Raw genomic sequence first — 25106 nt, 5'->3', positions numbered from 1 at the left:
TCTCCTCCCTGCCACCCTACCTGACCTTGCCCTAGAGCTAAAAAAAAAAAAAAAAACTACCACAGGCTCTACTTAACATCACATGAGGTTTAGGCAAACAAGTTATTTAACGCTCTGGAGGAAATACACATTAATAGTGAAAATAATGGATTTTAGCTTCCCTTTTCAATCTCTTATGGTTCCCTACCTCCCAGTCCTCATTTTCCTTGCCATTTTTGTTCTATTTTGAGAAGAGGAAGGGTTGCTCACTCTGAAAAAAAGGCAGTGGATTCATTGCCTCGTTGGTAAGAAAGCCACTAACCACCTCTAGTTTCCACCACTATTAGAAAGGACCTACTCCTGGTGACTGTTCAGTGATCTGTTCAGCAGTGGCACCTTAAATAGGCTTTCTATTATAGAAAAGAAAATACAAAATCTAGAGTTGTGCCAAACTTGATTTTTACCTAAATTCTACGCTAATGACTAGAATTGTTGCTTTCAGATCATTTTCTGATTAATGGCAACCTTAAGGAGAACATGGGGTTTCCTTGACAAGATTTGTTCAGAGAAGGGTTTTCCTGGTGCATCTCCAAACTACTAATCCCAGGAGTCTGCAGCATTGAGCCATGATAGTTAAAGTAGTATGAAACTGCATTAATAATACAGTGCCTACGTTATATCTGATTTACTGGGGGGAAATAATTTTACAGACCTATTTCTTTGTAACAGGAGGATCAAGTTTTCCCTTCTTTGACAATTTTTGTTTGGCAAATACAGTAAAGACTTCCTTTAGGATTTATAGTAATTCTTTGTGCATTTTAAAAATCAAAATCCCATGTTGTTTTTGTTTGTGGTATCTCGTGTTTTTAGCCTCTTGATTTGGAGCAAAGTTGGTCCTCTTGGTCTTCTCTAGATCCAGGGGAATTCTCACTTTCATCTGAAAACACATAAACATCACAATATAGCCCATTCAACATAGATCTTATCACACTACACAATTATGGTGTGACTGCCCCACTTTTCACTGTCATGGCAGCATTGTATGGATTCCTGGGAACTGCAATTTAAGGGGAACATTTAGATTGTTTAGCCAGACAACTCTAGTGACCCCTCAAAGTGCAATGCATAGAATTCCACAAAATATTGCCATGGCAGTTACAAGAGAATAATAGCACTATAATAGCATAGTGTGGTAGGGCTGTCCCCTGCTGCTTTGCAACACATTATCAGGAGACTCAAAAGATTGCCATGAGAAAGAGGGAAAAGACAAATTCACTTTCATTTCTGGACCAAACCATTTGTATGCATCTAAATCTGGATCCAACCCATTTTTGATAATGTAATTTTATGATAATGTTGTGATTTTAATGTTCGAACGTAATTGTGAAGTACATCAATACATTATAAGACAAACATGAATAATCAGGGTAAAATATTTACCAAAGTAAATAAGATAAACCAGAAAGAGAAAACAAAGACATTAATTGGGAGAAATCTCCTTTTAGCAGCAAGAGCTGTATATCCATCCTGGTATGTATACGTTATAACATTTTCAATCCTTTATGAGTCATACTGCTGATCACATCCATTCTGGAGTAACCCGACATGTTCTATTAACTTTTCAGAAAATATAACATTTCTGAAGAGATCCTCTTGAAAGTTGAGTCTTGTGAAAGCTTATTCCATTTGACACTGGTAAAAGGCAAAAGCCCTAGTTAAAATAAAATGACAGCTATTTATATAAGCGGACCCTAGTTACTTTAATTATTGCTTTTGGCAGGATACTAAAAGTTTAATCTTCCCTAAATCCTACAGTAATGTCTGCAAGCTAGAGAGTTTCTTTGCTCTGGGAAAATAAAGGACGACTTTCTCAAGCACCTTTCAGGGAATCAGCTCTGTTCTGAAGAAAGACAAAAATGAATTGATGACAATACAAAATTAATATGGATGCTTGTGTTGCCTGTTTGCCCATTCTGTGTCTTTCTAAGAATAAGATAGCTGTTGAGCAGGCTATCTTATTATTATACCGCTGCTCATATATGCTGGAAGCTACAAAGTTACTTACGGTTCTTCTTGTTCTTGATTAATAGCTAGGAGCCACACTTTTTTCTGTGAAACAGGTTCTACATCATCAGGACTACTTACAATAACTTCGAGGTTAGTACTTTTTATTTGACCAATGTAAATACAGGGAAAGTTGGACCATAACTCTGAAATGGATTCTTGTAGGATTCATCCTAAATGCTTGAGAAGATCATGTTGCGAGAATTCCATTTCTGATTAATGAGATTTACTCCACATTTTATTTTTTATTGTTTTTAATGGCTAAAAATGGTATGCTAATGCAAAACACATGCAAGTTGTTAATTACATGTGTCACTTAAAAAAAAGAAGAAGAGTAGATCATGCTCCCCCTCGCCCAAAGAAAAGTATATTGAAGTTATTCAGCATGGCAGTTAATATGAATGCATATTTCAGAGAGTGATGGTAATAGAATCTCTCACAGCTGAGTGGTATTACAGATTCATGTTCACTATTGCATGATGAATGTGCACGGAGGCTTATGTGTTGATGTGAAACACTGGCAAATCTTGGGGGTGGGATAGAGATACCGAATGTCAAGATATTAGGCATCATAGCAGCCAGCAACAGCTGTTGAGAAGAAAATATTCTTCCTGTAAGTAGATGCTGATGGTACAGACTATGAAGAAAGAAAATAGTTTTGCTTATGGGTCACTCTTTAAAGATAAGCAGGCCCACCAAGCTCTGGCAGATCTGAGCAATTACAAATGCAAAAAAGTAGAATGTGAGGTAGTATTTCATGCACTCTTTCATTTGCTGTGTTAGCAGACAATACCTCCTCAAGATTCAAATCTTGGATTTCACCTTGGCTTCTGTTCTCCCGTTTCAAATAAACCATGGTTAGTGAACGTGGTTTAGAGTTTAGACACAGAAATAAGCCATAGCCACTGATTTTCATTATATCTGAACTACTCAATAGCATAGTAAACTTTATTTTACTTCTATATTTTCAGTGTCGAAGCAAGTAATCTGTTTTCTTCTATGTGTTGAAAAACTATTACTCCCATCATTTCTCACCATTAGCCCAGCTAATGGGCATTCATGTTCAATACTTTTTTGAAGGGTTCCTCTGCCTTGTTCTAATGAGTCTTGTCTACAAATTATCAATGTAAAGACAAAAAAATGTGAAAGATTTCATAGAACTATAAATACATTCCAAAAGCATGATACTTTTGAATACCTTCAATCAATAGTTTTATACAGACCAGAAGTGAAAATTCCTGGCCTTCCAGATGTTGTTAGTTTACAAAGACTGAATATAGACAATGGTTAGGGACTCTGGGAGCTGTAATATAGCACCTAGAGGACCAAACTTGGCTGCAGTCCAATGTAGATGAACAAAATGGAAGCCTATGACAGCACACAAGACAACGGCCATGAATAATTGTCTAGAAGGTAGCTTTTAACTGGTAGTCTAAACTATCAAGCAGTTATATTGTAAAATCCTAAGTGCAACTAATGGTCTTTGCACAGGAAACCTTCTTGGTGGAGTTTGTCAAAAACAAAATATAGGTTGCATGTTACACAACAAAGATCACATGCTTAAGACTCTTGACAGTTATTCAGTAAAATAATAGTGTTCCTCTTCCTAGCTCCAAATACAGCCATTCAACACTCTCTTTTTCATTTTGTCAGATACAATCAACTGCCTTGGGGTTCTTTCTTGTTTCTTTGAAAGACCACAAAAACGTAACTTGTAAAGCCTGAACATTCAGCTCAGGTTTGTATTCCACTTCACTACATTATAGTCATCCTTTCAGTTATGACTGAGATAAGGAGACCTTCTTTTTATTTTGAATCAGCCTTTCAATCTTCTAGTGAACAGCTCCAAAATATGAAATCTCATACAGATTACAATCTCTCAAAGTCTGATTTATACTGGTCACCCAAACTCTGGCATCCTTCAGCTACCAAGAGGATAGAGATCTATATTTGATGGATACACATAGGCGCACATAGCCTTATTCTCTAACAGAGGAAAATAACCATGGGAAGTTATGAGGAACAGCTGAAGAGGGATTGGTTCTGCTATTATCCATTTCCACACACACCAGTTAATGCCATCTAAGGCAACTGTCTTGCTCTGCCTAATGTTGGATTCACTGGGAAGATGGTATAGCACAGGAGTGTGTGTGCCCCTCCAGAGATAGCAGTCTTAGCAGCCCTAGCCCAAAATGAGGGATGCTGGGAATTCCAGTCCATCAACATCTGGAAGGCTTCACAGTTCTGATCTCTGGCATAGCAGCAAATATAAGAACATAAGATGTTTCCTTCTGCATAAATACAACTTGTTTCACATTCTCTTTACCATAGTAGCCAAGCAAGGTTTTCTAACAAAAGGCTAGATGGAGTGCTTTGATTGTGTGTTTCTTCATGGCAAGAAGTTGGTCTGGATTACCCTTGTGGTCTCTTCCAACTCTATGATTCTATTACTCCCTTCTCCAGCAAATAGTATCCAGACAGATACAGTTTCTGATAATAAGTCAATATATAGCCACTGTGTCTACAAGCCACTGATAGCCTTATCCTCCATGGATTTGTTTAATCTCTCTGTAAAGCCATCTCAGCGAAGGGCCATCAGCAGAAATCTTGCAGTAATAAATTCCATAGTTTAGTCTTTGTAAAGACTAAGAAAGACCATGGACTCCAGAATAGTGAGCTAGAGAAAACCTCTCTCTGTGCACTTTCTCCACATTGTCCCTAACTGGGCACATCTTTGTTTTGTCCTTCCCATACAAGGGAAATATTTTGATTAGCATCCCATTAGCTGTTCTCACCCTGGGAATATCTTTCAACTGATGTGAGTGGGGTGTCTACACAGTTTTGTAGCTAAAGAGACATTACAGCTTAAATTGCTGAGCATGTTTAGCCTGCAAAAGAGAAGTCTGAGAGGAGACATGATAGCCATGTATAAATATGTGAGGGGAGTCATAGGGAGGAGAAAGCAGGCTTATTTTCTGCTGCCCTGGAGACAAGGACACGGAAAAACGGCTTCAAACTACAGGAAAGGAGATTCCACCTGAACATTAAGAAGGACTTCTTAACTGTGAGAGCTGTTCAACAGCGGAACTCTCTTCCCCAAACTGTGATGGAGGCTCCTTCTTTGGAGGCTTTTAAACAGAGGCTGAATGGCCATCTGGCAGGGATGCTTTGAAAGCTATTTTCCTGCTTCTTGGCAGGGGTTGTACTGGATGACCCATGAAGTCTCTTCCAACTCTATGATTCTATGATTCTACTGGCTTATGGAGGTTGCCAGTCTCCCAATTTTCTAATGATCACTTTAACCAATACGACAACTTTCAAATCAAATGCTCTCCTCTCATCACAAGTCTGAAGATTTGGAAGGAAAGCCCACTGTGAGTGGGATTCATTCATACTTATCTATCTCTTTTGCCCACTTTTAATCCCTGCTACTAGCAGCCTAAAAAGAGCTGTTACGTATACACTTCTTTTTCTCAGTCACAGATTTTTTTTAAAAAAAAAGAACAAAATATTAATATATTTCTTCAGGTTTACACAGTTAACATTTAAATCCTCTTTCCAAATGACTGAGTAATCTCCTGGTGTCTGCAGCTGCATATACAGTATAACTATGAAAGTATCATTTCCCTTCTTAAAGATGGAGATACCTGACGTTTTCTGGTATTTTCTGGTGCTTATTTTTTTTGTAGAGCTTTTTAGACTCATGAAGTGCACTTAGTTTTCAACATAAACATCAAATTCTATATAGAATCTTTTGGGAATACTTTCTCTCTAATCATCCTCATCCCCTACCATCGCCATTTACAGATTTTTTTTCAAAAATACTGTGTACTGTAATTGTTGGATAACGAACACCATTTTTATTTCATCACAGCAAACATACAAAAACTAAGCCCTATCGAATGGGGAGAGTCACTGGAAACTGATTCTCAGCTATCTCCTGTTGAGATCAAAAGATATAGTGGTAAGCAACCAAGTGAGTTTATTTTAATAGTGTTACTTCCTTATTCTCTTGTAGCAGCCAAGAATAGTTCTTATACAATAAAAAAAAATGGATGTCAAGTTGGCAGCAGCCTTTAATCAATAGAAGGATACTGCTCAAAGCATGCAAGAGTAATGTTGTCAATCTAGATTTCCTTTGCATTCAAATTGATTAAATTTTAATCTTTTCAGACTAAAAATGAAGATACAGTAGAGTCTCACTTATCCAACATAAACGGGCCGGCAGAACGTTGGATAAGCGAATATGTTGGATAATAAGGAGAGATTAAGAAAAAGCCTATTAAACATCAAAATAGGTTATGATTTTACAAATTAAGCACCAAAACATCATGTTATACAACAAATTTGACAGAAAAAGTAGTTCGTTACACATTAATGCTATGTAGTAATTACTGTATTTACGAATTTAGCACCAAAATATCATGATATATTGAAAACATTGACTACAAAAATGTGTTGGATAATCCAGAACGTTGGATAAGTGAGACTCTACTGTATTTGCATTCTGGTAAATTATTGAAAATGAAATGAAACCAGTTGGACATCCTATTTTATGGGAGTCAAAGTTTTAGGCATAGGTAGGTATTCTCATCATAAAGAGGACCAAGTTCTACTACACTTGCCTGATATATAGGTTTAAATGTTGTTTTTTGGGGAGAAAGAAGTAGTAACTCTAATTCAGCAATAATGTGGTCAAATTCACAGTGATTCATACTTAGACCCAAGTACAATAAAAATGCAGGTTTCACTTTTATGCACAGTTTGAAGTACCAATGAGGTTTGTGTGTCTTGGACTGTATTCCCATAGACATGGAAGTTGTACTGTCCTTGGAGAGGATTTGACTTACAAATAAACTGCATTGGACTCAGGATGTCTAAATAAATATGCATAGGACTACATTGCAAAGCTGCAGCCCTAAGCACATTTGACTTAGGAGAAAAATCCAGTTGAATATATCTGAGAGAACACTTCCAAGAATGTAATGTATATCCAATATGTTATTTTATGCAGCACCACCACAGCCCTTTGGCCCAGTAGAGTGGGCAAAGGGTTTGTCTGCTCATATTTCCTGGTGGTTGGAGATTATTAAAACAACTGCCTGCCCCTTGACACGTTTTCTCAAAGAGGAAGAGGATATCTGCCAGATTCCCAAGATAGGCCTTTCTTAGGATCAATTTCCTTTGCTAACTTTGTAATGATTACTTTTAATGAACCATGAATTTTATTTTATTCCCATGATCGTTCTTGTTTAATCTGCTGTTTCACAGGTTAAGACCTTGGGATACTGAGACTTCTGAACTGTTAATGTGAAATATCTTTGTACATGTGTTTATTTATTGTTAACTAAATTTTTTTAAAGAAAAGTGGATAATTTTTAAATGATAAATAAGCTAATGGCAGTTTAAATGTGATGTACCACCGCAAATTTCACAGAATTCAAGCAAAATTTACATTACCCACACCAGCATTCTCTATTTTCTGGGTCATTTTAAAAATGTCTCTTTGAGGCAGCAAAACCTGAAATAATAGGTGTATCTACACTACAAGATGTTTTCTAGGGATTTCCCAAAGGGGTTATAAGGTAAAAGTTTCCCCTGACGTTAAGTCCAGTCATGTCTGACTCTGGGGGTTGGTGCTCATCTCCATTTCTAAGCCGAAGAGCCAGCTTTGTCCGTAGACACCTCCAAGGTCATGTGGCCGGCATGACTGCATAGAGCGCCGTTACCTTCCTGCCGGAGCGGTACCTATTGATCTACTCACATTGGCATGTTTTCGAACTGCTAGGTTGGCAGAAGCTGGAGCAACAGCGGGCGCTCACTCAGCTCCCGGAATTTGAACCTGGGACCTTTCAGTCTGCAAGTTCAGCAGCTCAGTGCTTTAACACACTTCACCACTGGGGCTCCCAAAGGGGTTAGGATCAAATAATTAAGTCAGCTTTCAGCGTTGATGAGCCACGGCAATGTATTTCTCTTAAATTAATTCCAATCACCATAAATTAAATCTATTTAAGAAATCTTATAATAACAAAAATGTGTTAGAAAATTCTCTTTTATGTTCAAACCTTGAAAAACTGATCCCTATAACATATATAAAGGCACAATGACTTTGTAATCCTTCTTATTTGCACACAGATATACTGCTAAGCAAACAAAATGCTCTAATTTAATTTAACTACAGTATTGTTCTAGAAAATGCTGGCATTTATCAGTTACAAAGTCAATAGTAGGCTAGCCCTATTGTGGTTTACCACTGTAGCTAATACCAAAGATGCGGCAGGAAACAGACCCCTTCATCCTTTCAACAACATGCTAAAGGAAATGTCACTCTCTTTGAATCATCCACAAATCACATTAAAAGATTTCTACTTTGAGTTCTCCAGGGTATTTTAATGCACATTGATATATCTTAGACTTTAAGCCATCAATGGAGTCAGTGGTGCAGTTTCGCTGCTCCATCTTCAACCCCATTTTGCATGCACCTTACTTTCATGGTTTCTCCTATATAGCCCCTACATCAGTGGTTCTCAGCTTGTGGGTCCCCAGGTTTTGGCCTACAACACCCAGAAATCCCAGCCAGTTTACCAACTGTTAGGATTTCTGGGAGTTGAAGGCCAAAACATCTGGAGACCCACAGGTTGAGAACCACTGCCATACATCAAGTTAGGCCTCTTCTATACAGCTGAATAAAATTTCACATTATCTGCTTTGAACTGGGATATATGGCAGTGTGGATTCAGATAAGCCTGTTCAAAGCAGATATTGTGGGTTATGCTGTCTTCATATTCTGGGTTATATGGCTGTGTGGACGGGCCCTTAGTGCGAAATTCAGCAGATGAGGATAGCAGTTTTCCTTGGTACTTTAGTTTAATTACACTCAGAACAACATTTGTACAAGTACACATGTTTTTTTCCTCCTTCCAAACAGAATGTACTTCATTGTGTTGGCCAGTTTATTTTTTAGATACGGGATATCTTGGAAAAGATTATCTTGTCAGTTCATCTTATTGTAACTAATAATTTCTTGGAAGACTAATGACTGAATTTTGACATTGCCCTTGACATTGACAAATAAGAAGTTTAACAGAGTGGCAAATAGGAGTTTGTATAGAGAAGGAAATAATAGAAAACAGCAAGATGACTAGAGGTTATTTGGGACCGCCTGCAGAATAGAGACCAAAAACCTGTCTACTGTGAGAAGTGTTCTGCCCTCTTGAAGGATGAACCTGCTTGCTTCTGGTGGCAATTTCTTTAAGATAGGAAGTCCATGATTTCTCCTATCACAGATGTAAAGGAAATTCAGAGAAAACTTCCCTTGCATAAATGATGGGATATAGCCAACAGCATCAGTCTGTTTGGGCCAGCTGGTAAGAAAAAGGGGAATTGAAACTGGTGGAGTAAATACTTTTGGAGTATTTACATACCATATACAAAGTGTAGTTCTTGATCAAGTTGCAGTATGTTTGTAATAGACAGAGGTATATATGGATTTCACCTCTGTCTTTAGATATTTCAAATGTCACTACAGTCATATAACCCAGAATATTAAGGCAGAAAATCCCACAATATCTGCTATGAACTGGGTTATCTGAGTCCCTCATTTCTCATCCTTCTTTCAATGAGCTCAGGGCAGCATATTTCATTTATCCCCACAAAAATGCTGTGAAGTAATGCAGTATGTACAGTGGCATTTCCATTCACATGGTGGTCAAAAATGAACCTGATTTTGGATTGCCTTGATTTTTCCGGGCTGTATGGCCATGTTCTAGAAGCATTTTCTCCTGACGTTTCACCCACATCTATTGCAGGCATCTTCAGATGTTGTGAGATTGCCTGCCATAGATGTGGGCGAAACGTTAGGAGAGAATACTTCTGGAACATGGCCATATAGCCCGGAAAACTCACAGCAACCCAGTGATTCAGGCCATGAAAGCCTTTGACAACACATTGAACCTGATTTTTCTTAACGAAAACCTATTCCTCAGTCCTCACACTTCACTACCTCTGCATCATTGAATCATCTATTTTTAGTTTCATAAGTGCCAAGTTCTGCTTTTCTGGGACTGTTCCCATCAGTTTATGAAATACTATCTCACACAAGTTCCTTTGTGGTATTTCACCATCTTTCAGTGCTTCTGCTTGAAGAAGAAGAAGAAAAAGAAGAAAAAAGGAGGAGGAGGAAGCAGAAGAAGTAGCAATGACTTGGAGATTTGGAATGGGAGAAAGAAAAATAATTCCCTCAGAAACTAGGACTTCTTACAAATTCATAGAACAGATGGAAGGCATCATGGTTATTTTAAATTAACTATCCAAATCACTTGGAACCACTGAAAACTGTTGTTGTTGTTGTTGTTATTGTTGTTGTTTTAGATTGGTTGAAAGATTGTTTTTGTTATATCTTTGCATGCTTACTTGAAAATCATGCTGTTTAGGAAGCCATTGTAACATGCCCTCTTAGATATAACACCTTCTGAAAGAAATGAGGCCAAGCATCTAAATTTAATGCTTAGGCCCAACTAAAGTATGCACTGTATTACAAAAGTTTGGGAAGTCAACACTTGTGGGATTTCCTTGGTTTAATGTGTCTACTTTAGTTGTGGGTATAACAAGAGTAGTTACAAAGTTTATCCTTCTACATCCAGTTTATGCTAAAGTGTCATTTTTAAATAGCGTGTCATGAAGAGATGGCAAATGCATAGTTCATTTTTTATTTCACTGCCAAAAATGGGAAGAGGTATTTGTGGGAACATATGCATCAGGCTGTCAATACAGCTTGGATGAAGTTGAGTGCTATTCCATTTCAACCAGAAAAATATTCTGGGCCAATAGGGAAGTTTTTGAGAAACTCGGTTAGAAGTGACACTTTCTGTGTTAGAAGGCATGATGAATTCACTCCCAGTTTTGGACTACACAGGCAGTCTCTAAGTTACGAACAAGATCAGTTCTGTAGGTTATTAAGCTGAATTTTGTAAAACAGAACAGGTACATTTTTAAGTGTAACTCCAGCCCTATCTATCTATCTTTGGATAACATAGGGAAGGGTTAACACCCCTGTGATGTTTGCTTTGCTATCTGTGCCCCTGTTCAAAATACTTCACCTCATTTTCTGTCCGTGTGATAATTAGATTTTGAAAAAAAAATGGCTTGGAAACAAGGATTGGTGATCAAGCTTCAGTGGAGGAAACTTTTTGCCATGATAACTCTTTGAGGAGTAAATTTCCCTTCTGAGAGGTAGATTTCTCACACTTCCTGTTGTTTCATCCCCATTCTTAACTCTAAGTCATTTGTAAGTCGGATGTTTGCAATTCAGGAACTTACTGTACTTTAAAGGAATTATCTAAGCTTCTGGACTCTATGTCTAAAAATAGGTCTTGGTGCTCATCTCCATTTCTAAGCTGAAGAGCCAGCGTTGTCTGTAGGCACCTCCAAAGTCATGTGGTATGGAGTGCTGTTACCTTCCTGCCTGAACGGTACCTACTGATCTACTCACTGCTAGGCTGGCAGAAGCTGGGGCTAACAACAGGAGCTCACTCTGTTCCCCAAATTTGAAGTGCTGACCTTTCAGTCACCAAGCTCAGCAGCTCAGTGGTTTAACCCGCTGTGCCATCTGAGGCTCCTGCATGATACCCTGTTTCCCCGAAAATAAGACATCCCCGAAAAATAAGACCTAGTAGAAGTTTTGCTGAATTGCTAAATATAAGGCCTCCCCCGAAAGTAAGACCTAGCAAAGTTTTTGTTTGGGAGCATGCCCAGCGCCTGCCAAACAGAACACCAGAGCATGCAGGATTGGTAAATGTACATACCAGTTGCACATGGAAATAATGATAGTAACAAGAAATTCTTGATAGGATTCACAGTTTTTCTGGTTATGCTGGTTTGTGATGATAACTACTGTACAGTATATAATAAATGTTTATTTTTTTGTTCAACAATAAATGTGAATTCTTCTTTATGGAAAAATAAGACATCCCCTGAAAATAAGACCTAGCACATCTTTGGGAGCAAAAATTAATATAAGACACTGTCTTATTTTCGGGGAAACACGGTATATAACATGTATAAATATTTTTTTTAAAAAAATTAAAGCTTATTTTTGCAAACTAGGAAAGGATTAACAATCTATCTTTTTCTATCTTTCCACAAGTGCCATGTGGCTATAAGGATGGTATGTGTTGCTGAAGTGATACATTCTGAATCAAATTCCCTGACTGACAGCAGTCAAGACCTGCAAGGTCTAAAAATAAAATAGGTGGGAGTAGCCTAGTGCACTATTTATAAAATGCACACCCGTTTATCCAAGCACTAATACTGATATAGGGCACAGATTGCCCAAATGGGTCACTGGAGGAGCTTTATGGATTGTTTTCATTCTATTCCTGAGAATGATTTGATTCCATACATATGTCACCTTCATACAGACATCCACAGAAAAAGTGTTGGCACTATGTGACTCTTTCTTTGTTTAGCACATCTAAATCAAGCCCCAGCTGTCTTATGTTCTTTTTTTAACTTTATCTTCTGCAGCTGCACTGAGAATGTTTTAGGCTGATATGTTGCTTCAAGGCACAGAAGGTCAGGAATCTAGCAAGGCACTCTACTCATAGTAGACCAATACATTTCCAAGAGGCACCTGTTAACTGATTCAGGACCAAAAAAGTTAACAGATTGACATTTGTGTTGCTAAAATTAGATTTTGAAGTTTCCTTAATGTCATAGTGCTAGGTCATGAATTTTGTATTTCTAATAATTCTTTTCCCCCACTTTCCATTCTACAACAATTTACAATTAATAGCAAAAGCAGTAGCATAATTCCACAAAACAAATATTAATTGAAGTATTTTATATTTACCTTGATCTAGATAGATTAAAAACTTGCACTGATTATAGTTTCATGACCTGATGGGGATTTCAGTGTGTTAAGGATTACTTTACGTATCAATGATTGGGTGTTATTATGCAATATGCAGTGCTCAGTACATTACTCTGTATGTATCTGTATATATATATAAACGTCCATCACTATCAGCAGAATACATCTGCTGCATTATAGTGAATAATTTGCGCCACATGTGTAGCATATCTTACGTACATGTATGTCACTAATAGAATGCCAGTCATAGATTGCCCCAACTGCTACTTCTCCTTTAAAAATACTGAACATGGCAAGTGGCTGAAACTCAGGCCTCTTTTACTACTTTTCATAATCATAAAACGTCCACCTTGTAGATACACTTAATTTCAAAAGAAAATATGACTCTGGAGTAATCAATGGCCCTATTGAAATAGATGAAGATTAATATGCTTGAATGTCATTCTATAAGTATTGTATGTATGCTTTCAATTTAGGATCATCAGTGAAGGTTTGCTCAACCATGAGGTAGAGCAAGACTTCTTAAATGTTTTCTACTCTTGACTCCTTTCCATCTAAAAAAATTTTTGTGACCCCTTTCTGCCTAAGAAATGCTTACGCAACTCGAAGTATATAGATATATAAAATAGGTATAAAATCAAACTTTTACTGAAAATAAATCAACATTTCCAAGGTTTGCTAAATTTGCTAAATTTCTTTTTTATGAAGTATAGCTGAAGCATTTTCTGCAGAGTCCACTGTAAACACTGTAATTTGTTGCTAAAAGATTTGTGTAAATGTTTAGGTGATACTCAGAAACTGTTTAGTATTGCCAATTTTTGTGAACCCAATATTGAATTAAGGGGACCCCATTTGGGGTCGGGACCCACAGATTAAGAAGCAGCGAGATAGAGTATGATGCAATGTGTGATGGGGGAGCTGTAGCAAGGGAGCTATAGTAAACTTTGGAAAGAAGGCAGAGCTGGTTGCGCCACACCATCTGCCTTGTCCCTTCTAGTCTGAGCTATGGCCATTAGGTCTAGTAGAATATGCTATCATCTCAACAGATTCAACTTCTAGTTTCCTCAATTTCAGTACATGAAATGGGAAGAGGAATCATAATCTTAGAAGCAAAATGACTTGATTGGTCCTGTTGCCTGAACTTTTTATATATTTATATATCAAATAAAAAATGAGAGGCTATGCACACAGATTTAGAATTAAACTTTTGGGTTTACTTGAAAAAATGGCATTATTTTCTGTGTAAGATAGAAAGTATTCTAAAAATTGATTTTAATGTATAATGTATATGGTATTTGTATGCTTGTGTTTATTGTGGCATTGAATTATTGCCAATTTGGAAGCTGCAATTTGGATGAGTTGAGATATAAAATACAGTAAATAAATAAAAATCATAATAGAAGGAAAACTTCCATAATAGCATGACTTTCTACTGACAACAAAAAGCATTCAAGGCCTTTGGAAAGCTCAGTTAATTTCCTGTTCCCTTTAGATCAACTGAAAAAATGGATCCAAGCAGAGCAAAAATTATGTAAAAATGCCAGTAGTTGTTCAACCATACCTGGTCTTATGGTATATGACACCTTTGTACACCAGTGTCATTGCATTGTGAGCCATTATCAGGCACAGAAAAATGATAGACCGTACTTGCTCCCCACATACCAGGCCTTACATTGCCGTATTTCCAGTCTTTCTGATTTAGACACTGAAGAATTGCACATAACACAGAGGGTTAAAAAAGAGAAAAAGAGAGATACACCCTCAACCACAGAATAAAACAGATTAATGTGTATCCATTTCCTGAAGATAACTCTCCATGAAGCTTGATTCATTCTAGGAACTGGATATTGTGACTCATAGTAATCTTGCCATATTTTGATTGCATATACCGATAGGGTTATGCATATACCGATAGGGTTATACATGTGCCAATACATTTTCATGATGATTTCACCACTGGAGACAATGTCCAGTAGTGAAATCACTTGATAAATTAATGAGCATAGCATTGCCTTGCATGTTCTTTGCCCATATCTGTATATCTCACTGAAGCAGATGCCTTGTTCATTATATGAATCTAGTTTGAATGTCTAAAGCCAGTTGCATTTACATGGGAAATCTACCTTGTTTTGCAACGATCTGACAAATCCCTATCTATTGCATGGCATATTAGTTTTCAAATCAAATTCAATCAGTTTGGTTCAGTTGCATATGTCCATTATGTCAAATTTCTCAAATTGTAACTACAGTAGAGTCTCACTTATCCAACATAAACGGGCCGGCAGAATGTTGGATAAGCGAATATGTTGGATAATAAGGAGAGATTAAGAAAAAGCCTATTAAACATCAAAATAGGTTATGGTTTTACAAATTAAGCACCAAAACATCATGTTATACAACAAATTTGACAGAAAAAGTAGTTCATTACGTATTAATGCTATGTTGTAATTACTGTATTTATGTATTTAGCACCAAAATATCATGATATATTGAAAACATTGACTACAAAAATGCGTTGGATAATCCAGAATGTTGGATAAGTGAGTGTTGGATAAGTGAGACTCTACTGTACATGGTCTTTTATCTTGTATCTATGAGCCAGTTTGTCTTATGTCTTATACACTTCTTTCTTATTCCCTCCTTTCAAAGTTCCTCAATGTTCCACCATTCTCAAAGAAAAACAGTAACTTATATAACTTATATGTATATGCAGTGCCACGAACCCCAATAAATGAAAATGTGGTACTGTTCCATTATCCGAGCGGATCCCAAAAGGGGACCTAAACAGAGAAGGATTATCAATTTTTTCAGGGGGGGAGCTGAAGGAGATAAACCATTTCCCCCATTTTGGTTGGTTATCCCCCCCTTCCTACTCACATTTGCACATTTTCGAACTGCTAGATTGGAAGAAGCTGCAGCTAACAGCGGGAGCTCACCCCGTTACCCAGATTCAAATTGCCTACCTTTCGGTCAGCAAGTTCAGCAGGTTAGTGGTTTAACCCATTGCGCCACTGGGGGCTCGATTTGAGTATACAAGTACAATAATATATATCATGGGATGGGAAAGTGCATGTGTACACACGTACAATATTATATATCATGTATTGCATGTGTGTCCCACCCCCTCCCCCCAATACCTCTGCATCCCTGAGGACTCTCAAAAGTTGACAGAGCTGGGCAAAAATGTTAAAATAGCCTCCCATGCCCTCTAGAGGCCATTGAGGATCATTTGAGGGCAACAAATTGAGAAATTGTGATGGGGTTGCAACCTGGGAGTTCCCTGCAGTGGCAGTGTAGCCTGCCAAATCTCCCTACCCTGGTCTCTTCAGCACAATATTAAGAATTTATAATATTATGTTGATAGCTAATAAGTTTGTTGTCTTTTTATGAGAGTAAAATTCTGCTACTTTCAGAGAGCCACCTCATTCTGTCTAATGGTTGAGATGGTCCTGGTTGCAAGGCTTCTCATTAACATACCGTATGATAATTACAGACTGGAGGAAAATAACAGAAGACTAAAGTAGCTTTTTAGGATTCTTGGGGACATCTTTTGACTACTTCGGAAAACTAGATGCCAGACTAGATAGTCCCTAGTGTGGCTTTTCATTTGTCCTTATGTTCACCAGTAGTCAGAACTGAAGGCCACATAGTGACAGCTAATAGCAAGAGAAGTTGTATATATGAACATTGTGGTGGATTACTATAGGTTTGTCTTATTTACTGAGAGTCTTAAATGGGCAGTCATAAGAGAACAGGGAAAAACTCATCATTAAGGATAAGAAACAATCTGTCATTAGGAATGAGTAATCCCTCTATGTCTTGTGAAGGGTACATCGAAACAGAGATTTTTCTATCTGGATAGTAACAGCAAGTGAGAGCAATTCATCTTGTGCCCTCTGGCTAACCTACTGGCAAAACACTGCTCTTGTTTCATGAGGAGAATCTTCTTACATTCTGCACTGAAGATAGACTCCCCCATGTTTTCAGTCTTAACCTAAAGGAAGTTTTCAAAATATGGAAATAAAGCAGAAGAAAGCTGATGTGAAATCACAACAGCATTTGACCTGTCTCCATGCATCAATAATCCTGAATTTAGCTACTGGCAAAAGTCTGCTGTAATCCTCCTTATTTGCTAGCTTTGGTTTCTGCCTCACAGTATGTAAGAGCAATGAAGGAGATAAACATTAGATAAGGGGAAAATAATCTAAATATTATTACAGAAAGTCATATCTGTGCATTCGTCTTCTTGCCTATATAGGAGATGAAGGCAGGCTGTGGTGAAAGTCATTTGGACATTCATTTTTTTGCCTGAAAACAAACACCCTACAATGTAGTAAATACGTTTTGCAACTATTTCCACCACAATTCAACCACTTCCTTGTGTGTATGAAATTACAGATAACGGAGGTTTTAAAAAGACCAAATAAGCAAAATAATGAAGGATGGCATACAAGTATCAGAAATCATTTTAAATTATCAGAAATCATTTTTAAAGGAGGAAATTGTTTTCTTTGTGCTCGTCAAACAACCTCTGAAATGGGAGTCTCTTTTGTACAAGGGACCATTTTTGAAGAATGGGACTGTAGAAATCCAGCATTAGAAAATATCAGGGTGTTGTGTGATTTCTGGGCTGTATGGCCATGTTCTAGTAGCATTTTCTTCTGACCTTTCAGAGGATCCTCTGAAGATCCCAGCTACAGATACAGGTGAAACATTAGGAGAAAATGCTGCTAGAACAGGGCCATACAGCCCCAAAACCACACAGCACCCATAGATGTCATATATGCATGAAGTTCTAGGAGGATTTTTTGTGTCAGGAGTGACTTGAGAAACTGCAAGTCACTTCTGGTGTGAGAGAATTGGCTGTCTGCAAGGACGTTGCCCAGGGGACGCCTGGATGTTTTGCTAGAGGGAGCTCATCCTTGCTTTCCCTGGGTTGGATTTGAACCAGCATCCTTCAAGTCAGCAACCCAACCTTCAAGTCATCAGTTCTGCCAGCACAAGAGTGTAACTCCTTAATATTTATTTAAGGAGATGGGAACTGAATGTGCATTTGGTGCTGTCTCTTGACAAACAAGCATCAAATTACCTCATTTGTTTCATAAGAGAAAAAGCAGTATATAAATTAAAGAAATGAAGAGCAATTTCTTACTTATTGCACCCTTTTTCTAAGGACTGCAGAATCAAATAGATGTTTTTCTTCCCTCATTGCCACACAGTCCTCAACAGGGGTTGACCATGTTCTCGCAATAAACTCTTTAGTAAGTAACCCAGTCCTAGCAGACAATCTACATATTACACCACGCAGGACACTTGTTGTAACAGCCACAGAGACACAAGTCATTCAGTAGTGCCAGAGGTGTGTAGTGAAACAAAATCCCTGCACAAAAAAACAGCAATTTGACAAGTTATATCTTAAGAGAGATACTGCGATGGCATGGGAACTCCGTACTGTATTAGCTTTCATGAACCACAATATAGAACAGGCATGGGCAAATTTTGGCCCTCCGAATGTTTTGTACTTCAGCTCTCAGAAATCCCAGCAGCTAACTGGCTATTAGGAATTGTGAGAGTTGAAGTCTAAAACATTTGAATGGCCAAAGTTTTCCGATGCCTGTACTAGTCTCAACAGTCCTGTTCAGCTCCTACAGAAAGTTCTCATTCAGGTATTACAGATGTACAGCTTATTTATTTTGATATTCTACCTTGGTCAGACCACACCTGGAATACTGCGTCCAATTCTGGGCACCGCAGTTGAAGGGAGATGTTGATAAGCTGGAAAGCGTCCAGAGGAGGGCGACTAAAATGATTAAGGGTCTGGAGAACAAGCCCTATGAGGAGCGTCTTAAATTGCTCGGCATGTTTAGCCTGCAGAAGAGAAGGCTGAGAGGAGACATGATAGCCATGTACAAATACGTGAAGGGAAGTCATAGGGAAGAGGGAGCAAGCTTGTTTTCTGCTGCCCTGCAGACTAGGACACGGAACAATGGCTTCAAACTACAGGAAAGGAGATTCCACCTGAACATCAGGAAGAACTTCCTCACTGTGAGGGCTGTTCGGCAGTGGAACTCTCTCCCCCGACTGTGGTGGAGGCTCCTTCTTTGGAGGCTTTTAAACAGAGGCTGGATGGCCATCTGTCGGGGGTGCTTTGAATGCGATTTCCTGCTTCTTGGCAGGGGGTTGGACTGGATGGCCCATGAGGTCTCTTCCAACTCTACTATTCTATGATTCTATGATAAGTCTGCTCTAGATTTGGTGGCCTCCAACAAGGACAAAAATGGTATTGGAGCTTGATTGGATCAGTGCAACAAAAGTTATCGAAGGTTAAATCCCTTCCTCCCCACTTGCACAAAGTCCATTGTGAACTGGGGTGCTGCATCTGCCATGACTTTTTAAAAGGCACTTTATGAAACCATTAACTACGTGAATCCCATCTAATTTGGACCTTAGAGAAACATCTAACCTGAAGGGTCAAAATGATAAAAAATGAAGACTGGAAATCATACAGGTCAGAATGGAGAATTACTAAATATGAATTCGACAATCTAAAGCAGAGTGGAAAAATAAACTTCCACAAGACTTTGTCACTTTGAAGGGCATATGATATGAGAAAGTCATGCCACCCAGATAGAAAGACTGTCAAATAGCTCTAATTGTCAGGAAGTTCTTCCTAAAGTTTTCCCACTTAAACATTAGGAAAAACTTCCTGATGGTAAGAGCTGTTTGGCAGTGGAATATTCTTCCTTGGACTGTGGTGGAGTTTTTTTCTCTGGAGGCTTTTAAACAGGCTGGATGACCATCTGTCAGGAGTGTTTGATTGGGTGTTCCTGTATGGTGGGGAGTTGAACTGGATGGCTCTTGTGGTCTTTTCCAACTCAATGATTCTAAAATGAAAAAGTAAAAATGTTTCTTCTCTTAAATTTTTTCTTAATCAGATTGGTGAAGTTTCTGGTCTGGACATGGATCGTTAAACATTTCAGTGGTAAATGTGTCAAAAAATGAAAACGTCTCCATCTTGACGTGTGGTTATTGTGGTAAAATGTTCATATGTGTCTTTTCAGTTACAATAACTGATGCATCACATCAGTTCAGTTATTTCATATTTGATAGGATACAGTGGTTAATTACTGGTGAAATTTTATTCTCTTAATTTTCAGTGGAATCTGCTCTCAGGTAAATATACACAATTTTGTAGCTGAGGGCTTGTCTATTTTGAGAAAAGGAAAGGTAGAATGCATGAAATATGGTGACTCCAATGTCTCCAGTGCACATGTAAAATCTACAAGCACCATTAACACATGAGGCATTATGTCTACACAACAGAGGATTTTGGGGCACCTTAGAGATAATGGGTTTTATTTGGCTTATGTTTCAGAAGCTATATTGTTTGAAGCCCTATGTCAAATAAAACTTCAAGACTTCATTGTTTTTGCTACAACAGACTAACAAGACTAACCTCTGGAAATTAGTATATGGCATGTGTTGCTTGACTTTCTTGCTTGGGACCAAATGGAAGTCTGCTTTTCCAACCAGTGAGGAAGGCCAGGTCTTTCTTTGATCTCTGCAGAAAAACAAAGTTAGCATGTATGTCAAATAGTCCAGCTTGTGAATGTGAGTAATCTTGGGCTAAGAACTAAAGAACTCTAAGAACAAAAGAATTAAATTCAGCTCCAGTTCTCATCAGAAAATATTAATTCAAGAACCCAAGAGAGAAGTCAAAAGTGCCCAGTTGCTTTTATAATAAAATGAAATACACAATTACTTAGCCAAAACCCCCGCTTATTGTATTCATCAGAAATCTGCAGTGATAAGAATACCGTAACATATCAAAATAGTTTGAAAGTGGTGGGGGAAGAGGCCAGTTGAGGCTTCTATAGACTTGAGTCTTTGGTAGCTGGATTAGGCTTAACTCTTTGGCAGATGCTCAAAGAAAATGACAGTTACAGGTATTTCTATGAAAGGTTTGTTGTTTATTCGTTCAGTCGCTTCCGACTCTTCGTGACCACATTGACCAGCCCACACCAAAGCTCCCTGTCATCCGTCACCACACCTGGCTACTTCAAAGTCAAGCCAGTCACTTCAAGGATACCATCCATGCATCTTGCCCTTGGTCAGCCCCTCTTCTTTTTTTCTTCCATTTTCCCCAGTATCATTGTCTTCTCCAAGCTTTCCTGTCTTCTCATTATGTGGCCAAGTACTTCATCTTTGCCTCTAATATCCTTCCCTCCAGTGTACAGTCTATGAAAGGTAGAAACTCCTAAAGGCTGGAAATACCAAATGATCAAACAGTAGCCTGGGGTTGTCTGAGTGTACATCTTCCAGGAAACTTTTGTGCCTAGTTCTAGCCAGCACACCCAGCAGTGTTGAATGCTCAGTTGTACTCCAACAATGTTTGAACAACTCCCTCCTCTGTTGTGAAGGATCAGTCTACCAGGACTGGCCCTATTATTAGGCAGACCAAGACAGTAGTATCTCCAAGTAGACACATGTACAGGCAACTTGATATGACTTTCCAGATGTTATATGACTAGAACTCCTACCATGTTTCATTACTAAGTTGACTATTGCGTATGGGAGGTTCTATCCAACATCTGAAGGGTCATGTTTTCTTCTTCGCTAAAGGATAGGCTGTATCAGTATCAGTGCACCATATATAATGCAAAACATTTCCAGTGCAACTCTAGATGAATGTGAAAACTGCCTGTATTTTAAGCCTATTCTTTGTCCTCACAGCTGTGTTGATTTTGTGAAGTTGTCTTTGGGAATTATTAATAATCCTGCTAACTGGCATTCCTTCCCAGGTTTTTCCTCCCCGTTCTTCTTCAATTTCATTTGTAGGATGTATACCGATTCATTTTGCTACATCAGCAGAGTTTGGCTATCCCCTTCTACATTTTCCATAGATCCATTTCGATTACCCACTACATAGTTGTGCTTTGCTCCAAAACATTTAATTTAAAAGTTTCTAATGGCATTTGTTTCATCTCTTTGCCAAAGGTATCAGTCTTTCCTGCACACAGGGGCTATTCATCCAGCGCCAGGTCTACAGAACTGTTCCCAGTTGGCCCTTTCCTTTAAAATGACTGACTCCTGTGCCAGATTCATTCCTAATTTTGTGGGCTTCATAGTCATCAATTGTTCTGTTTCTTCAGGCTGTTGTTTCCTGGAAGCAGTCCCAGAAGTCAAGGAACCAGAGTCATAATATTAACAAGAATGTCTAGCTTAGTCTTCTATTCTTTAACATGTTACTTCTGTTGTTGCTGCCATTTCCTATGATATCAGTATAAGGCCAAGTTTAACAAGTCATGATGATGTCAAAGCACCTCAGCTTCTGACCAGCCCTAAACATGCATAGGGAGTTTTTACAAGAAATGCACAAAATAATTGTCCTGTCATTGCATCTATATGATGGTGTCAAGCACAGGCATCTCTAAACATAGTCATGTGGCAGATCACTGGTTTCTGTTCTCAACAGCTTCTTTTTAAGATGTTAGTGAAATGCACTGACATTTTGATCCAGCCATTTATAGGTTGCTTCAGCCCTTGGGTCCTTTTGCACTGCCATGGCATTTGATTTCAACAATTAGCTGGAAGTGTGAATTTAAAATGGTGGTTGTACGCAATACAGCATCATACTATCCTGCAGTGACCTTCTCCCTGGCAAAGTATGGGAGTTTCCTTGAAATGTTTGTTTAATGCCAAACTACATGAGACGTTAATTGTGTGATTACGATCAATGTGTCTGGTTTCAAAACCCAAAACCTCAATCAAGCACAGGATCATGATACCTGGGAAGGAAGTTAATCCCCACTCCATCTCTTGCTGTGATCCCAATTACAGTAATATCAGAACTGCTGTTTAAACAAGGATTCAGCAGAGAAACGGCAGCTAGAGCCATTTTCGTTAAAGTACATGCATAAGGACTTGTACGTTGTGTGTTTTTCTCCCCATGAATGATGGTCAGTGAAGCCTACATGATAATGTCTTGATATGAAGAAGATGACCCTACAGGGTTTCACACAGTAAGGAAGAAATTGACACCAGATGTTCAATTTCAGCAGTTCGGCCTGGCCGCATTATAAGAGAGTTACATTCCAATCATTAACTATATTATAAACTATATATAGATATTAAGCACCAGTAGCAGAAATATTATTGGATAACTAGCGATCAGTCTGGACTGATTTTTCCAGGTGGAAACAAAAACTGTTTTCTCGGTAGGGGAGGAAACTGATATCTCAGAAACAGTAGCACTACCTTGTGGTAAAAGGCACATTAGAAATAAACAAAACCAGTTTGATTTTAATGTTCTAAAAAGGAGAAAAGAATGAGAAAACAAAACCCTACTTCTGTGCAAAGACTTTAGGGAGGTCATAGAATCATAGAATAGTAGAGTTGGAAGAGACCTCATGGGCCATCTAGTCCAACCCCCCGCTAAGAAGCAGGAAATTGCATTCAAAGCACCCCTGACAGATGGCCATCCAGCCTCTGCTTAAAAGCCTCCAAAGGAGGAGCCTCCACCACAGCCCGGGGGAGAGAGTTCCACTGTCGAACAGCCCTCACTGTGAGGAAGTTCTTCCTGATGTTCAGGTGGAATCTCCTTTCCTGTAGTTTGAAAGCCATTGTTCCGTGTCCTAGTCTGCAGGGCAGCAGAAAATAAGCTTGCTCCCTCCTCCCTATGACTTCCCTTCACGCATTTGTACATGGCTATCATGTATCCTCTCAGCCTTCTCTTCTGTAGGCTAAACATGCCCAGCTCTTTAAGCCGCTCCTCATAGGGCTTGTTCTCCAGACCCTTAATCATTTTAGTCACCCTCCTCTGGATGCTTTCCAGCTTGTCAACATCTCCCTTCAACTGCGGTGCCCAAAATTGGACACAGTATTCCAGGTGTGGTCTGACCAAGGCAGAATAGAGGGGTAGCATGACTTCCCTGGATCTAGACACTATACCCCTATTGATACAGGCCAGAATCCCGTTGGCTTTTTTAGCTGCCGCATCACATTGCTGGCTCATGTTTAACTTGTTGTCCACGAGGACTCCAAGGTCTTTTTCGCACACACTGCTATCAAGCCAGGCGTCCCCCATTCTGTATCTTTGATTTCCATTTTTTCTGCCGAAGTGAAGTATCTTGCATTTGTCCCTGTTGAACTTCATTTTGTTAGTTTCGGCCCATCTCTCTAGTCTTCCAGACAGCATTTAAATGTGTGCTGAATAGGGTTTAAGAAGCTCACTTAGGCATGCATTTAAGTCCCCATACCTCCCCGCAAAAACCTGCACTTTCCCAGAGTGGTGTCCAAACACCCAACCCCCCCTCACCTGATAAAAGCCTGTAAAATTTTTAAAAAAACGTACCTGGCTGCCTTTAAAGTACTTCTGAAGTCCTCCTGGCATGTAGAAATGATGTGCCAGGAGACGGGGGTGAGGAGCAATTTTCTTCTCAGCTCCCCCCAATCTCCTGGTATGTCTTTTCTACGTGCCAAGAGGACTCTAGAAGTACTTTTCTGGTGGCCGGGAAAAATCTTTTAATTTTTACAGGCTTCTTTTGGGGGTTTTGGGGAAGGGGATTGGTGCCCTCTAGGTTTTCTGGGCTCATAGAGCCCAAAAACCCAAGAGGGCTGTGTGGATTGAGCCAAAGGATCGCATGATGTGGTCCCCGGGCCCAATCCACACTGGTCCCATACCTGGAAAAACCCAGGTCTTATCAAAGATCTGGGCCTTACCAGATATCAAATTAATTCAGGACAAAGCAGGGGTTTGTCTAGAATTAATTTTATTTTACCAGAGGTGTTGTTTGGAGACTATCTGGATGGGCCCTGAAAGAGGTCTTATGAGACAAAAGGCTGTCAAGGTGTTGTGTCTGCTGTGGACAACACATTTTTTTGCTGAGATCTTTAGTTTATTCTTTTTTTAAATATATGAGAGAGGCAAGGGCAGACAAAAGGAAGGAAGAGAACTCACATGAAACACTGGTGCTTTTGAAATTTTAATCTAAACTTCTCCTCTGGAGGACTTTTGCTTGTTTGATGAGGTGTCATGGGAATGCTGCTAATACAGTATGCCCACATGGAGGGCCTGCTTCTGATTTGCAGCAGAGGCGCATATGCTTTAGGCAAATTGAGTACTGATTGTAAGGCTGGAAAGATAGATGCCTTGTCCTTATGTGAACTTGAAGAAGTGGGCGGGAGTGACAGA

General features: G+C 38.9%; 1 protein-coding gene across 1 annotated transcript in view; it reads right to left on the bottom strand.

Annotated features, from left to right (window-relative positions):
* LOC103279134 (uncharacterized) overlaps positions 1–25106 on the bottom strand; it is a 45755-nt gene that overhangs the window by 5790 nt on the left and 14859 nt on the right. The window contains exon 3 of the mRNA XM_062957854.1: positions 20370–20474. Coding sequence (XP_062813924.1) covers positions 20370–20474 — 105 coding nt within the window. The remainder of the gene's footprint in view (positions 1–20369; positions 20475–25106) is intronic.

This window comes from Anolis carolinensis, chromosome 6, assembly GCF_035594765.1.
Source record: "Anolis carolinensis isolate JA03-04 chromosome 6, rAnoCar3.1.pri, whole genome shotgun sequence".
NCBI lineage: Eukaryota > Metazoa > Chordata > Lepidosauria > Squamata > Dactyloidae > Anolis > Anolis carolinensis.
Note: the sequence above shows the minus strand (reverse complement) of the source record. Positions and strands in the feature narration are given on the sequence as shown.